Source organism: Chiloscyllium plagiosum, unplaced genomic scaffold (genome assembly GCF_037043375.1).
Source record: "Chiloscyllium plagiosum isolate Xiang-an unplaced genomic scaffold, Cpla_swu_hap1 HiC_scaffold_44, whole genome shotgun sequence".
Lineage (NCBI taxonomy): Eukaryota > Metazoa > Chordata > Chondrichthyes > Orectolobiformes > Hemiscylliidae > Chiloscyllium > Chiloscyllium plagiosum.
The window spans coordinates 7318566-7333780 of NW_028270182.1; the positions used below are offsets into that span (position 1 = coordinate 7318566).

Sequence of the window (15215 nt, forward strand, 5' to 3'; positions counted from 1 at the left end):
AGGTGGACTTCGGGACAGGCAGCAGCGAAAAGTGGCCGAGCAAAGGCTGATAGCTAAGTTCGGTACCCATAGGGAGGGCCTCAACCGGGACTTTGGGTTCATATCACATTGCAGGTGATCACCATTGCATTGCGCACACACACGCACACACACACCCTTTCAGACACACACTCGCACGTACACCCCCTCACAGACTTAAGACAATCTACACACACACACACACACTTTCTCACACTCACAACCCCCAATCCAGACAGACAAAGACCCACATGCACACATATTTTTTGTGGGGTGAATTTGTACTTTGCTCAAAAACTGCATGCATTCATGTAAAACTCCGTTATCTCACTTTTTAGATTAGAATCGATCTAAACATTATGGCATAGACAGAGAACACAGGGGGCTAACACCTTCAACATATTGTCTAGCTATCACCATTGTTAACAGCTAACCTGAGAATGCAACTTTTTAAAAAAAGGTTTTGTGATTTACACATGAAAGAAGTGGAACTATCACGGTATTCTAACAGATGAAAGACTTAACAGACAATCAATTTTTCAATGTATAATTTCAGTTGCATCACTGTAAATTTTTGCTATAAATTCTGTGTGATGATCGAGCCCTCCACTATCACCTGATGAAGGAGTGTTGCTCAGAAAGCTGGTGTGCTTCCAATTAAACCTGTTGGACTATAACCTGGTGTTGAGAGATTTTTTAAACTTTATGCTCCCCAGTCCAACACCGGCATCTCCAAATTATGCTTCCTATTCACATACCCACCCAGACGCCTTTTAAAGATGTTGTCATTGCACCGAGCTTAGATTAGATTACTTACAGTGTGGAAACAGGCCCTTCGGCCCAACACGTCCACACCAACCCGCCGAAGAGCAACCCACCCAGACCCATTCCCCTACATTTACCCCTTCACCTAACACTACGGGCAATTTAGCATGGCCAATTCACCCAACCTGCACATTTGTAGACTGTGGGAGGAAACCCGAGCACCCGGAGGAAACCCACGCAGACACGGGGAGAATGTGCAAACTCCACACTGAGGGTTATAGATGCCGGAGGCGGGATTTGAACCCGGGTCTCTGGCGCTGTGAGGCAGCAGCGCTAACCACCGTGCCACCACTTTCCTTCACGAGAGCTGAGAAACAAAAGCAACCCAGGCCGCTCGCCCCATCGGGGCAGTGCCAGCCCATTGTCCAGTGCCACCAGCCCCTTCCCTTTCTGTCTCCCCCAGAAAGTGGGTAATATTTTACTTTGGGATAACATGCCCAATCCAGCTCACACAAGGTTGGGAGAGAGGGGCAGATAAAGGGAGACACCAGTTGGCCAACATGGGGAGGTTGGCTCTTGCCCCATGGACCGCCGCCATCTTGGATGCCCAGTTGCTATGGGCAACCAGGTCTGACCTTCCCAACCCCCTCCCCTCCCCCAACAGACTTTCCACCGTCCCCCAAATATCAAGATCTGCTCAACGGCGCGGGGGCGAGGGGGTTAGGAGAGCCTCTCCCCTTTACCTTCGCACTTGGTGGGCAGCCTCTCCCCCTCCTCCTCCGCTGCCGCACTGCCAGCGAGCAGCGGGACAAAGAGCAAGAGCAACGGTCGCAGCATCACCCCCACCACCGTCCGCGGAGCCCGGCTCGAGCGTGCGGGCCAGTAGCCAATCACGCGGACCCGCCTCCCCGCGCGCCGCCCGCTCCGGCCAATCAGGCGAAGGCCCGGCCCGCGTGGGCGCCGCAGCGGCCTGTCACGGAGACCCGTCCCCACGTGGGGGCACCGCCCCCAGCCATTCATAGCCACACGTGGGGCACCGCCCCCAAACAACCTTCAGCTAATCACAGCGCCACGTCCTCACATGGCGCTCCCGCCCCTTTAACTAAACGAGCAAGCGCGCCCCGTCGAGTGGCGGCGGTTCCAGCCAATCAGATGCGTCGTCCGCCCCCATGTCTGATCCCTTCAGCCAATTAGGAGGTGGGTCGCGCCCCCAAGTGATACCCAACCACTTCAGCCAATCATGGGGGCACGTCCTGAGGGTGTCCCTCCAGATCCTAACCAATCACGCCGGCTTCTCGACGCATGTGCACCGCCCAGTGTCCACTCTCGGCTCCCCATTGGCTGCTGCTCTAATTTGAACTTCCCGCCCGTGACTGCATGTGGTAGTGACCCTACCTCTGGGCCAGGGGCTTGAGTTCAAGTCTCAGCTGGTGCAGAGAGGGCAAGAACACCTCCAGGATAGTCAATAAGGAAATATCTAAAAACTGGCTCCTTCCAAAAGTCCTCATTCCTTATGGTCTCGTGCTTTCTCCAGCATTCATAATAATCACAGCTGACTCTCCCTCTCATTGCACCAACAATCTCCATGATCCCTTTAGCTTCGTGGTGTCAGTTGGCTCAGTGGGCTGAACGCCTGGTTTCTGACATGGTGTATTAGGTTAAAGCTTAAAAATGTATTGCTGGAAAAGCGCAGCAGGTCAGGCAGCATCAAAGGAGAAGGAGAACCGACGTTTCGGGCATAAGATTCTCCTTCTCCTCTGATGCTGCCTGACCTGATGCGCTTTTCCAGCAACACATTTTTAAGCTCTGATCTCCAGCATCTGCGGTCCTCACTTTCTCCTTGTATTAGGTTAAAGTCAATAATTTCTTGCTTTCGGAGCGAGGCTGCTTCATCAGGTAGCTCTGAAACACAGTGCTTCCAAATAAGCCTGGTAGACTATAACCTGGTGTTCTGTGATTTTTAACTTTGTCCACCCCAGTCCAACACCAGCACCTCCACATCATCAATAATTTCTGCCAGTGGCCTGTGGGTTTCAGCTGGGCTACCACACTCAGTTAGGTCTCCAGTTCCTGATGCAGGGCTATGCCCGAAACGTTGATTCTCCTGCACCTCAGATGCTGCCTGACCTGCTGTGCCTTTCCAGCACCACACTCTCGACTTAGTTCTCTAGTGGGCCCTGGAACAGGGCAATGAGCCTGTGGCTGTTCTGAGGTGCTGGTGATACAGCAAGATGGTGACTCTATTCCTCTGAGGCAGGGGTCTATGGTCAGTCAGCCCACCTCTTCCAGGTCTTGCTGGTGTAATCTCTCCTCCTCCTGTTACCCACCCTTCAGATCTCCCCATCACCAGTTCCTCATCCCAAAATTTACTAGCTGGGTGAGATGCTTTGCTGACGGTCAGTGTGGACCCGACGGGCTGAATGACCATGCTGTCAGGTTTCTACCAAGACCTCTCTGGGGCTGACGTCTAATCTGAGGAGCGAGGTGGCTTTTTAATTAGTAATGGGCGAGATGGGGATCAGGACAGGAAAGTGGCTGAGATGAGATTGTCCGGAGTGGTGCAATCGGCCGGAGCTGGGCTAAAAAGCCTCGTCATGGTTGTTGTTTTGAAGCTGAAAATGTGTTGCTGGAAAAGCGCAGCAGGTCAGCTCTGATCTCCAGCATCTGCAGCCCTCACTTTCTCCTCGTTGTTTTGAAGGCAGGCTGTTTGTGGGACTATATTTTGCCTCGTGTGGGGTTTGTTTAGTATTTGATGCACGCTTTGGTGAGAGGGAGTACAGGTGAAGCTCGTGCGCCAGGCCCTTCCACTTGCAGATCTATATCCAACCGAGGGCCATTTCATGAAAGGAGGAGAAAGTGAGGTCTGCAGATGCTGGAGATCAGAGCTGAAAATGTGTTGCTGGAAAAGCACAGCAGGTCAGCAGTCCTGAAGAAGGGCTTATGCCCGAAACGTCGATTCTCCTGTTCCCTGGATGCTGCCTGACCTGCTGAGCTTTTCCAGCAACACATTTTCAGCCATTTCATGAAACCCAAACATTCACCCCTTCCCTGCCATCCGCACCCGCCGGCGGTCGGAGCGGGAATGAGTGGGGAACGCGCGGGGTGAGGGTATTAAAAGGTCACGTGCTCAGGGGGTGGGGCCACGCGGCGTACCAGCCAATCGGCGATGGGACTGGAGGCCACGTGCGGGGAGGGACGTGTCGGGCGCGTGTGAGCCAATCGGGACCGGGGCGGCATCTCGGCCAATCGGAGGGGGGCGGGAGTCACGTGTCGCGGCCCAGGCCTGAGGAGCTGGAGGCAGAGGCAGGGGACAGGGCTTGGCGCTGGAGGCCGGCTACAGCCGCAGGGGTGGGGAGAGAGACACGGGCACACACCGAGAGGGAGGGAGGGAGAGGGGCACACCGGCATACACCGCGCGGGGAGCCGCCTGGAGCCCGGACTCGGGAGGGCAGACACACACAAGATGGCGCCTGGTGGAGGGGTCAGGGTCTGAGACACACACACACACAGGGACGGGGAGAGGGGGTGAGGGTGAGTGGGTGAGGTGGGAGGGAGAGGGGAGGGGAGTGAGTGAGGGAGGGAGGGGAGAAGGAGGGGAGGTGGGTGAGGGAGGGGAGGGGAGAGGGTGAGGGAGGGAGGGGAGAGGGTGAGGGAGGGGAGAGGGTGAGTGAGGGAGGGGAGAGGGTGAGTGAGGGAGGGGAGAGGGTGAGTGAGGGAGGGGAGAAGGTGAGGGAGGGGTTGGGAGAGGGAGGGAAGGGGGAGAGGGTGAGGGAGGGGAGAGGGAGGGTGAGGGAGGGGAGAGGGTGAGTGAGGGAGGGGAGAGGGTGAGTGAGGGAGGGGAGAGGGTGAGTGAGGGAGGGGAGAAGGTGAGGGAGGGGTTGGGAGAGGGGGGGAAGGGGGAGTGGGTGAGGGAGGGGAGAGGGTGAGTGAGGGAGGGGAGAGGGTGAGTGAGGGAGGGGAGAAGGTGAGGGAGGGGTTGGGAGAGGGGGGAAGGGGGAGTGGGTGAGGGAGGGGAGAGGGTGAGTGAGGGAGGGGAGAGGGTGAGTGAGGGAGGGGAGAGGGTGAGTGAGGGAGGGGAGAAGGTGAGGGAGGGGTTGGGAGAGGGGGGGAAGGGGGAGTGGGTGAGGGAGGGGAGAGGGTGAGTGAGGGAGGGGAGAGGGTGAGTGAGGGAGGGGAGAAGGTGAGGGAGGGGTTGGGAGAGGGGGGGAAGGGGGAGTGGGTGAGGGAGGGGAGAAGGTGAGGGAGGGGTTGGGAGAGGGAGGGAAGGGGGAGTGGGTGAGGGAGGGAGGGGAGAGGGTGAGTGAGGGAGGGGTTGGGAGAGGGAGGGAAGGGGGAGTGGGTGAGGGAGGGGAGAGGGTGAGTGAGGGAGGGGTTGGGAGAAGGAGGGGAGGGGAGAGGGTGAGGGAGGGAGGGGAGAGGGTGAGGGGGGGAGAGGGTGAGGGGGGGAGAGGGTGAGGGAGGGAGGGAGGGGAGAGGGTGAGGGAGGGAGGGGAGAGGGTGAGGGAGGGAGGGAGGGGAGAGGGTGAGGGAGGGAGGGAGGGGAGAGGGTGAGGGAGGGAGGGAGGGGAGAGGGTGAGGGAGGGAGGGGAGAGGGTGAGGGAGGGAGGGGAGAGGGTGAGGGAGGGAGGGAGGGGAGAGGGTGAGGGAGGGAGGGAGGGGAGAGGGTGAGGGAGGGAGGGAGGGGTGAGGGAGGGAGGGAGGGGAGAGGGTGAGGGAGGGAGGGAGGGGAGAGGGTGAGGGAGGGAGGGAGGGGAGAGGGTGGGTGAGGGAGGGAGGGGAGAGGGTGAGTTAGTGAGGGAGGGGAGAGGGTGGGTGAGGGAGGGGAGAGGGTGGGTGAGGGAGGGAGAGAGTGGGTGAGGGAGGGAGAGGGTGAGGGAGGGGGTGGGAGAGAGTGAGGGAGGGGGTGGGAGAGGGAGGGGGTGGGTGAGGGAGGGGGTGGGAGAAGGTGAGGGAGGGGTGAGGGAGGGGGTGGGGGAGGGGAGAGGGTGGGGGAGGGGTGAGGGAGGGGGTGGGGGAGAGGGTGGGTGAGGGAGGTGGGTAGAGCGTGAGTGAAAGAGGAGGGAGGGGAGAGGGTGAGGTTAGGGGTGGAAGGAGGTGAGGGGAGTGGGGGAGGGTGAGGGAAGGAGAGGGGTGAGGGAGGGAGGACAGGAGAAGGTGAGAGACGGAGAGGGGTGAGGGACGGGGGGTAAGGGGGGGGAAGACAGACAAGACAGGGAGGGAGAGATAGGGGTGTGTGTGTGTGTGGGGGGGGGAGGGGAGGGAGACATAAACTGTGTCGAGGGAGAGAGCCCACTGTTTCCCCTCGGCCACCTCCCTCAGCAGCAGCTTCACTGGGTGAGTGTGAGGGAGAGACCTAGAGGGAATTTATGACCCCAATCATCTTTGTCAGTACCTCCCCTGCACCCAAGCTCCTCTACACCCTACCCCACCAACAGCTCCCCTCCTCTGCTGAGATACCCATCTCTGCCAAGATCCCCGCCCCCCCCCCCCCCAGCTGAGATCCTCCTCCACCCAGCTCTCCCTCCTCGAGCAGTATAATAAAAAAAAGCCGAATGCTGTGCACTCCGGAAATCGGAAAACACAAACAGAAATTGCTGGAGAACCTCGGCAGAATCTGCCAGTGGTTGCAGAGAGTGAAACCGAGTTAACATCTTTTCCTTCTTTCTCCATTCCACTCCCAAGCTAATTATCCCTCATGTCAAGGGAGAGGGGGGTCTGGGGAGGGTGACGTGGAGGTAACCGTGAATTAATAGACTCCTTTCCTATCAGCATCCCTGGGAGGGGACACGTATTGTCGAATCTTTGGCCGTTTTATGTATGGGGAGTTTTGTATCTGTAATCCTTGCAGCAGGCGTTGGTGGATGCTGGAGTTATATCTCCCCTTCTTAGGGGAAGAATCGAGTGCTTGTTTAAAGATAGAAGACGGGATTGAAAAGAATTTCTTCTGAGCGTTGCGTTTCTTATTGTCACAAAAACCCGACAGGGAAGGAAATCTGCTGCCCTTACCCAGTCTGGCCTATACGTGACTCCAGACACACAGCACTGTGGCTGACTCCTAACTGAAATGGTCTAGCAAGCCGCTCAGTTGAAGGGGGTGAGGGGATAAATGCTGGCCTTGCTACCAACGCCCACTTCCCGTGTATGAATAAAGAATTGTCTGGTTTTGTGCTCCCTCCTGGACTGTACGAAGGCACTGGCTCCAAGTGAAATACTGCGGGCGCTGGGAATGAGAAGCGACCAGCAGGTCAGGCAGCCCCGGTGGAGCGAGGAGGGGGACTGGCAAATGTTTGCCTTCCCCAGAAACGTTTCACCCTGCTTTGCGGAGGGCTGGCTGATCGTTTCGGGCCGAGCATGCGCCAAAATGCCGGTTCTGTCCAAGCCGTAGTATCAGCTCCGGTTCTTTGGGAGCGGGAATGGTTCTCGCCCCGTGAGCGCCGCATGGTGCGGATGTGTTGGTGGCCCTGAAGAGAGCCTTGATTCATTGTCTTTCCCCCCCCCCCCCCTCTGTCTGCTGTAGGGTGGATGATGGGAGGTGAGCATGGCCAATGAGAAGAAACTGAAGATTAGCAACACGCTGCTTCCCACCGAGTCGATGAAAGTGATCGCCGAATCCATAGGAATCTCCCAGCTTTCGGAGGAAACTTGCCAAAGCTTGACTGAGGAGGTCAGCTACAGGATCAAAGAGCTGGCCCAGGTGAGCTTCCCTCTGTTTTAAGCGCATTTCTGTCTCACTACCCTGTGTTTGCGAGCGTGCATGCGCCGTGCTTGTGTGCTTGCCCCGTGTTTGTGCACGTGTGTTTTTTTGCAGTGTTTTAGTCAGCTGTCGCATCACAGAGAAGAGACCCTTTGAGTCTCCATCCCACTATCTACACTAGTCCCACTTCCTCATGAGGGGCTCCTGCCTGAGACGTCGATCCTCCTGCTCCTCAGATGCTGACCTGCTGTATTTTTCCAGCACCACTCTAATCTTGACTCTGATCTCCAGCAGTCCTCACTTTCGCCAAAGCCTTGAATGTTGTCTTACCCCCAGTGCTCATCCCGTTGCAAGCCTAATCCCTGATGAAGGGCTTATGCCCGAGACGTCGATTCTCCTGCTCCTCAGATGCTGCCTGACCTGCTGTGCTTTTCCAGCACCACAATCTCGACCCCTCCCATTGCAGTAAAACTTTGTTTTTATTAGCACCTTTTGAACAGGCACCCTTGAAACACTGGCAAAAATCATACACCTCTTGTTTCATGAAGTTCGCTGTATTATTCAGTCCAATTATTACACGTTTTAAAATTAATCTATCTTGCTGTAAATGTCCTCGTTCAATCAAGCGACCACTCAAGTTGATTTAATTTCGAGTCACTTTCTCCTCAAATGTCACCATCTCTGAGTAGTCAGGCGAGGGTGAGAGTTAGAAGGCTCTCTGTCAGTAGGTTTTATTTAAGGTGAAGTTGCATTCTTATTTAAGAGATCTATGCTGTAAACAAAGTGTAACAGTGATGTGCACACCCCTTGCATTATGTTTCTGTTAGTTAGTGAGTGTTTTTACACGTGGACTCTTGGTTATCCACTCCCGGTCCCATAGTTACTGGATAATAAAAAATCCGCTGCAGTTTTATTTCAAACTGTTGTGAGGTTTCCTGTCTCAACTACCCTTCAGGGCAGTGCGCTCCAAACCCCTGCTACCCTCTGGGTGAGAAAGGTTATCCTGAAATCCCCTGAAAACCACCTGTCTTTCACTGTAAGTCCTGCCTCTGTCTTGTGTGGGTGTATATGTACCATCCTGCACTTGTCTGGTTGTGCGGGATCGAGAGTGTGGCGCTGGAAAAGCACAGCAAATCAGGCAGCAACGGAGGAGCAGGAGAATCGCTGTTTCGGGCATAAGCCTTTCCTGATGAAGGGTCGACGTAACAAGGAATACGAGCATCTCTTACCTCAAAGGAGCCAGAACTTGCATTTGCACAGCGCCTGTAATAACCTAGTGAAACGCTCGAAGGAGCAGAATTGGACTAAATTTGACTTTGCCCCACTTAGGGACGAGGAGCACTGGAGGCGTGATGCTGTTAGAGGCAGAATGATAGGAATCGAGAGGCCAGAATAGGTGGAGTTTGGTCATCACTGAGGGCTGTGGGAGGTCACATAGAAAGGGAGAGTCCAAGCCCTTGGTGTATGTGCGTGAGCGTTAAACTATTGGTGATGACAGGCTTTCTCCATCAGTCCTGTGTGCTGTAGGGGCACCCACTCAGCGCCGTTAGCGAGGGAGTTCCTGGATTCTGACTCACGGACGCTGAAGCAACGGCGGATACGTTTCCAAGTCGGGATGGTGAGGGGGCTCGGAGGGGAACTTGCAGGGGGCTGGTGTCCCTGTGTATCTGCTGCCCTCCTCTCTCTCTCTATGTGCTAGAGGTCCCAGGTTTGGAAAGCTGCAGTCAGAGGAGCCTTATTGAATTTCAGCAGGTGCACCTTGGAGCTAAGGAGCCGAGGGCACAGCCTGAGAATAATGAACGGAGAGAAGGAGAAACATCTTCAGCCAGAGAGTGGGGAATCGATGCAATTCACTGCCACTGAAGGCTGTGGAGGCCAGGTCACTGGGTATATTTAAGACGGAGATAGATAGGTTCCTGGGTATCAAGGGGTTTGAGGGTTATGGGAGAATGGGGTTGAGAAACGTATCAACTATGATTGAATGGTGGGGCAGACTCGATGGGCTGAATGGCCTAGTTTCTGCTCCTACGTCTTGTAGATGGCCTGCAGTGCCGCTGCTGAGTGTAGGTGAATGTTAAAGCTAGTCGATGGGGGATGAATCCAGCGTCTGAGTTAACTTGCCTTTCACACGTTCTGTCATTCCAGTTTCAGACGGGCCTTACCAGGGAGCTGGACGTGGCCCGTCTGGCTAAAGGGATTGAGGGGTACGCAGAGAAAGTGGGAGTGGGATACTGAGGTTGCATGGTCAGCCATGTTTGTGTTGCATGGTGGGGCAGGCCGGAAGGGCTGAATGGCCTACTCCTGCATCCGTTTTCAATGTTAACTCTGTACCGGAGGTGGGGGGGGGCTAATGGGAGGATAGGAAAATCTCGTGTGGTGCTGGAAAAGCACAGCAGGTCAGGCAGCATCCGAGGAGCAGGAGGATCGACGTTTCGGCCATAAGCCCTTCCCTGACGAAGCTCCTGTTCTTCGGATGCTGCCTGGCCTGCTGTGCTTTTCCAGCACCACACTCTTGACTCTGATCTCCAGCACCTCACTTACTCCCGATGGGGTAACCAGCACTGGGGAGTCCTCATGGCCCAGTTAAAGGGGCCTTTTTATCGAATGTGGTTTTTGTGTCTTCCCATTCAGGATGCCCTGAAGTACATGTACCATGGCAAACGGAAGAAGCTAACGACGGTGGACATTGACTGTGCTCTGAAGCTGAAAAATGTGGAGGTTTGCCAATCCCCTACATCCCTTCCCACTGCTTAACCACCCCCCTCACCCCAAACTAAGGAGAAACGATTTACCCAGGTATTAGGGCCTTTGATCTCAGAGTGTAGCTGGGGACAGGGTGGGATGGTGAGGCTGATGCTCATCATCGCGTTAATGCCTTGGCGACCGAGGGTGCAAATGCTGCTGGAGGGATTTAAACAAACGCAACAGAATCTCACATTAAAACCTCACCAAGGTGATCCCGGCCATCACCGATTGCTAGTAAAAAGCAGCACCCCCCCATCCTCCCATGCAGATCTCCTTTTGGGGGTGGGGGGGGAAACCTGCCATCTTTATCCAGTCTGCCTTCCATGGGGCTCCACGCTGACCCAAAGCAGCCCAGGCACGCCACTCCGTGGATACTGACAAATACTGGCCATATCAGCACTCCCCAGGTAGAAAATAGGATGAAGATCCACGGTGAGAGGCTTCAGTCTCAGGCTGTGAAGGAGGCTGTCTAATTCCTCCGGCCTGCCTCAGGGTTTGGAGAGAGCTAGGCCTTGACCTTTCTTTTCCTTGTCACGAGTACGGGGCGGCATGGCGGCTCAGTGGTTAGCGCTGCTGCCTCACAGCGCCAGGGACGCGGGTTCAATCCCACCCTCGGGTGACTGGCTGCATGGATTCTCCAGTGTCTGCGTGGGTTTCCTCCAGATACTCCGGTTTCCTCCCACAGTCCAAACATGTCCAAGTTAGGGTGGATTGGCCGTGCTAAGTTGTCCCATAGTGCCCAGGGATGTGCAGGTTAGTGTGAATTGGCCGTGCTAAATTGTCCCATAGTGTCCAGGGATGTGCAGGTTAGGGTGGATTGGCCGTGCTAAATTGTCCCATAGTGCCCAGGGATGTGCAGGTTAGGGGGGATTGGCCATGCTAAATTGTCCCATAGTGCCCAGGGATGTGCAGGTTAGGGTGGATTGGCCGTGCTAAATTGTCCCATAGTGCCCAGGGATGTGCAGGTTAGGGTGGATTGGCCGTGCTAAATTGTCCCATAGTGCCCAGGGATGTGCAGGTTAGGGTGGATTGGCCGTGCTAAATTGTCCCATAGTGCCCAGGGATGTGCAGGTTAGGGTGGATTGGCCATGCTAAATTGTCCCATAGTGCCCAGGGGTGTGCAGGTTGGGGTGGATTGGCTGTGCTAACTTGTCCCATAGTGCCCAGGGATGTGCAGGTTAGGGTGGATTGGCCATGCTAAATTGTCCCATAGTGCCCAGGGATGTGCAGGTTAGGGTGGATTAGCCGTGCTAAATTGTCCCATAGTGCCCAGGGATGTGCAGGTTAGGGTGGATTGGCCGTGCTAAATTGTCCCATAGTGCCCAGGGATGTGCAGGTTAGGGTGATTGGCCATGCTAAATTGTCCCATAGTGCCCAGGGGTGTGCAGGTTGGGGTGGATTGGCTGTGCTAACTTGTCCCATAGTGTCCAGGGGTGTGCAGGTTAGGGTGGATTGGCCATACTAAATTGTCCCATAGTGCCCAGGGATGTGCAGGTTGGGGTGGATTGGCTGTGCTAACTTGTCCCATAGTGTCCAGGGGTGTGCAGGTTAGGGTGGAATGGCCGTGCTAAATTGTCCCATAGTGCCCAGGGGTGTGCAGGTTAGGGTGGAATGGCCATGGGAAATGCCGGGGTAGGGCGGTGGGTCTGGATGGGATGGTCTGCAGAAGGTCAGTGTCGACTCAGTGGACCAAATGGGCAGCTTCCACTCTGTAGGAATTCTATTCTATCCTCTTTATATAATTGTGCTCATGAATGTCCCGCTGGAATCTTCCTCCACCTCTGTTTGTGGTGGCGTGTTCCAGATCCTGATAACTCCAAATTAAAAGAACAGTTTCGTGCCCTCCGCGCCATCAAACAGAAGGTTCTAAAACGCTGTGTGCTCTGCGTATCTGTGGGAATGCCACTATCTGCAAGGCACAAGTCACGAGTGTCATGGAATACTCCCCATTTGCCCTGGAAAGGTGCAGCTCCAGCAACACTGGAAGATTGACACGATCTGGGGCTAAGCAAGGCCTGCTTAATTGGCAGCATATCTGCCACTTTCAAAGCTCCCCCTCCCCATTACCAATGGGCACTCGCAGCACTGTGTCCCATCTACATGATGCACTGCAGCAATTTGCCAGGGCTTCTCAGACAGCACCTTCCAAACCCACGACCTCTACCATCGAGAAGGACCAGGGCAGCCAATATGTGGGAACGTCAACCCCTGCACGTTCCCCACTCCCCATCCCGACTTGGAAATATATCGGCAGTTCCCTCAGCGTGGCTGGGTCAGGATCCTGAAACCCCCTCCCTAACGGCACTGTGTGGGTGTCCTTACACCACATGGGACTGCGGCGGTTCCAGAGGGAAGCTCACCCCCCCCACCCTCTGTCAATAAAAAATAAACGCTGGGCAGTCCATTGATGTGGAAATTCCAAGCCAGCTGAATGCGCAAGCTCCTCCATTAATTTTCCCATTGATCTGCTCTTGAGAATAATCCCAGACTGTCCGATCTCTCCACAGCAGCTGGAGTCTATCATAAAGTCATACAGTACGGAAACAGACCGTTCGGCCCAGCCCGTCCATGCTAACCAGGTTGCCAAAGCTGATCCAGTCCCATTTGCCAGTATTTGGCCCATATATCCCTAAACCCTTCCTATTCATATAAGATGTGCAGGTTAGGATGGATTAGCCATTCTAAATTGCCCATAGTGTTAGGTGCATTAGTCAGAGGGAAATGGGCCTGGATGGGTTACTCTTCAGAGGGTCGGTGTGGGCTGAAGGGCCTGTTTCCACACTGCAGGGAATCTAATCTAATCATATACCCATCCAGATGTCTTTTAACTGCTGTAATTGTAGCAGCCTCCACCTCTTCCTCTGGCAGCTCATTCCATACACGCACCACCCTCTATGTGAAAAAGTTCCCCCTCAGGTCCTTTATAAAGCTGTCCCCTTCATACAGAGGGCATAGCTTAATCATCTGCCACAATCCCTGGTATAGAGACGCCAAGGCAAACAGGTTTATTGAAGGTGGAGGGGACAGGGTGATTAACAATGGCAGGGCCCCCTGAACCCTAACTCTAACCCTATAACCAGCTGCCTCTCTCTGCAGCCGCTGTACGGGTTCCACGCCCAGGAGTTCATTCCCTTCCGGTACGCCAGCGGGGGTGGGCGCGAGCTCCACTTCTACGAGGAGAAGGAGGTGGACCTCAGCGACATCATCAACACGCCCCTCCCGCGGGTGCCGTTGGACGTCTGTCTCAAAGGTAAACAGCGAGCCCTCGTCTCAAACCCTCCCCCCGTCCCCCCGCTCCTTCTGCGGGCCCTCTGGAAAGGACCAGGCTAACGCTGCAGCGTCAGATAACACCAACAAATCCGTCACTTTGTAAATGCGGAGTTTGCGTCACGAGGGCTCTTCGTGGCGCAGTGGTAGTGTCCCTATCCCTGAGCCAGGAGGCTTGGCTTCAGGTTCCACCTGCTGTCAAGGCGCGTTTGAGCTTTTCTAAGTACGTTGATTTAAAAAAAACCAAATGCCATGGTGTTGCTGAGAGAGGAGACTTGCTGTTAAATGTGTTTTGTCTTGCACACTTCAGGATAGGTACAAGAATGCAACTTCTCACAGGGAACATCAGTTTACACAGCCCTCGGTGCTGAACAGTTACCCTGTCCACACTCTGGATGGTTGGGGCATTGTCACAGAGATTACATCATCCCCCTTTTGTTCAGTACTTCTACTGTGCACTTTCTGCAGCAATATCCCTGGGTGGCACGGTGGCTCAGTGGTTGGCATTGCTGCCTCACAGCGCCACGGATCCGGGTTCGATACCAGCCTTGGGGGACTGTCTGTGTGCTGTTTGTCTGTGTCTGTGGAGTTTGCACATTCTCCCTGTGTCTGCTTGGGTTTCCTCTCACAGTCCAAAGATGTGCAGGTTAGGGTGGATTGGCTGTGCTAAATTTCCCACAAGGTGCATTAGTCAGGGGTAAATATGGGGGATGGGTCTGGTGGGTCACTCTTCGGAGGGTCGGTATGGACTTGTTGGGCCGAAGGGCCTGTTTCCACACTGTAGGGAATCTAATCATTCTGACCGATTTGGCATTCTTGCGTCTGTCCCAGTGGGTGTGAGAGGAAACCCCATGGCAACCATTTATTAATAGGTTAATAGGGAATGAACAGCTGCAATTAAAATATCTGTGCTGTTCTCTGGTACCCATCTGGGGGGAGAAGAATCTGCTGTCCTAACCCCTACCTGGTTTGCATGTGACTCCAGACCCACGGCCAACGTGAGTGCCTGTGATCCCCCCGGGATAGCGTCACAAAGTGTGGCGCTGGAAAAGCTCAGCTGGTCAGGCCGTATCCGCGGAGCAGGAGAGTTCAGGCATAAGCAGGTCATCAGGAATCTGAGATAGCAGCCTAGCAAGCTGCTCAGCTGTAGGTAGCTCTCTGACAGCCGTTTGTGGTGAGTGAGGGGTGGGTAACGACTGGTGCCCTTGCAGCTCAAGGTAGTGGGGGTGGGGGGTGGAGGGGTTGGAGTGTGGGTGCAGTTGGAGGGTGGAATTTAATTGAGTGTAACTGTCAATCTCTCTCTCTCTCTTTGCTTCTCAGCTCACTGGCTCAGTATAGAGGGAATCCAACCTGCCATCCCAGAGAATCCACCGCCCGGTAAGCTTCGGCAATGTCTGCTGTCTCATTTCTGATCCCAACGGTGTTCCACAGGGATATATACTGTCTCCACTTCTGTCTGTAATCAGTGATCTAGATGAAAACGTAGAAGGCCTGGTTAGTGCATTTGCAGATGGCGCCAAGGTTGGTGGTACAGTGGACAGGGAAGAACAGTATCCAGGATTACAAAGTCATCGTGACCAGTTGGGTTAATGGGCGGAGGAGTGGCGAATGGAGTTTAATTTGGATAAATGGGAGGGCAGAACTTACCCAATTAAAAGTAGGGTTCTGGGGAGTGTTGTACAACAGAAAGACCTGGGGATTGAGGTACATAGTTATTTGAAATTTA

General features: G+C 54.8%; 2 protein-coding genes across 4 annotated transcripts in view; one reads left to right on the plus strand and one right to left on the minus strand.

Annotated features, from left to right (window-relative positions):
* Window positions 1-1647, minus strand: part of cnpy4 (canopy FGF signaling regulator 4) — a 45402-nt gene extending 43755 nt beyond the window's left edge. For all 3 annotated transcript variants that reach the window (XM_087982973.1, XM_043683668.2, XM_087982972.1), the window contains exon 1: window positions 1527-1647. In XM_087982973.1, the coding sequence (XP_087839099.1) occupies window positions 1527-1620 (94 nt within the window). In that variant the 5' untranslated portion in view covers window positions 1621-1647. The remainder of the gene's footprint in view (window positions 1-1526) is intronic.
* A 4379-nt stretch (window positions 1648-6026) lies between these two features.
* LOC122544382 (transcription initiation factor TFIID subunit 6-like) overlaps window positions 6027-15215 on the plus strand; it is a 14933-nt gene continuing 5744 nt past the window's right edge. The window contains exons 1-5 of the mRNA XM_087982827.1: window positions 6027-6117; window positions 7301-7477; window positions 10109-10195; window positions 13319-13472; window positions 14810-14866. Coding sequence (XP_087838953.1) covers window positions 7322-7477; window positions 10109-10195; window positions 13319-13472; window positions 14810-14866 — 454 coding nt within the window. The 5' untranslated portion in view covers window positions 6027-6117; window positions 7301-7321. The remainder of the gene's footprint in view (window positions 6118-7300; window positions 7478-10108; window positions 10196-13318; window positions 13473-14809; window positions 14867-15215) is intronic.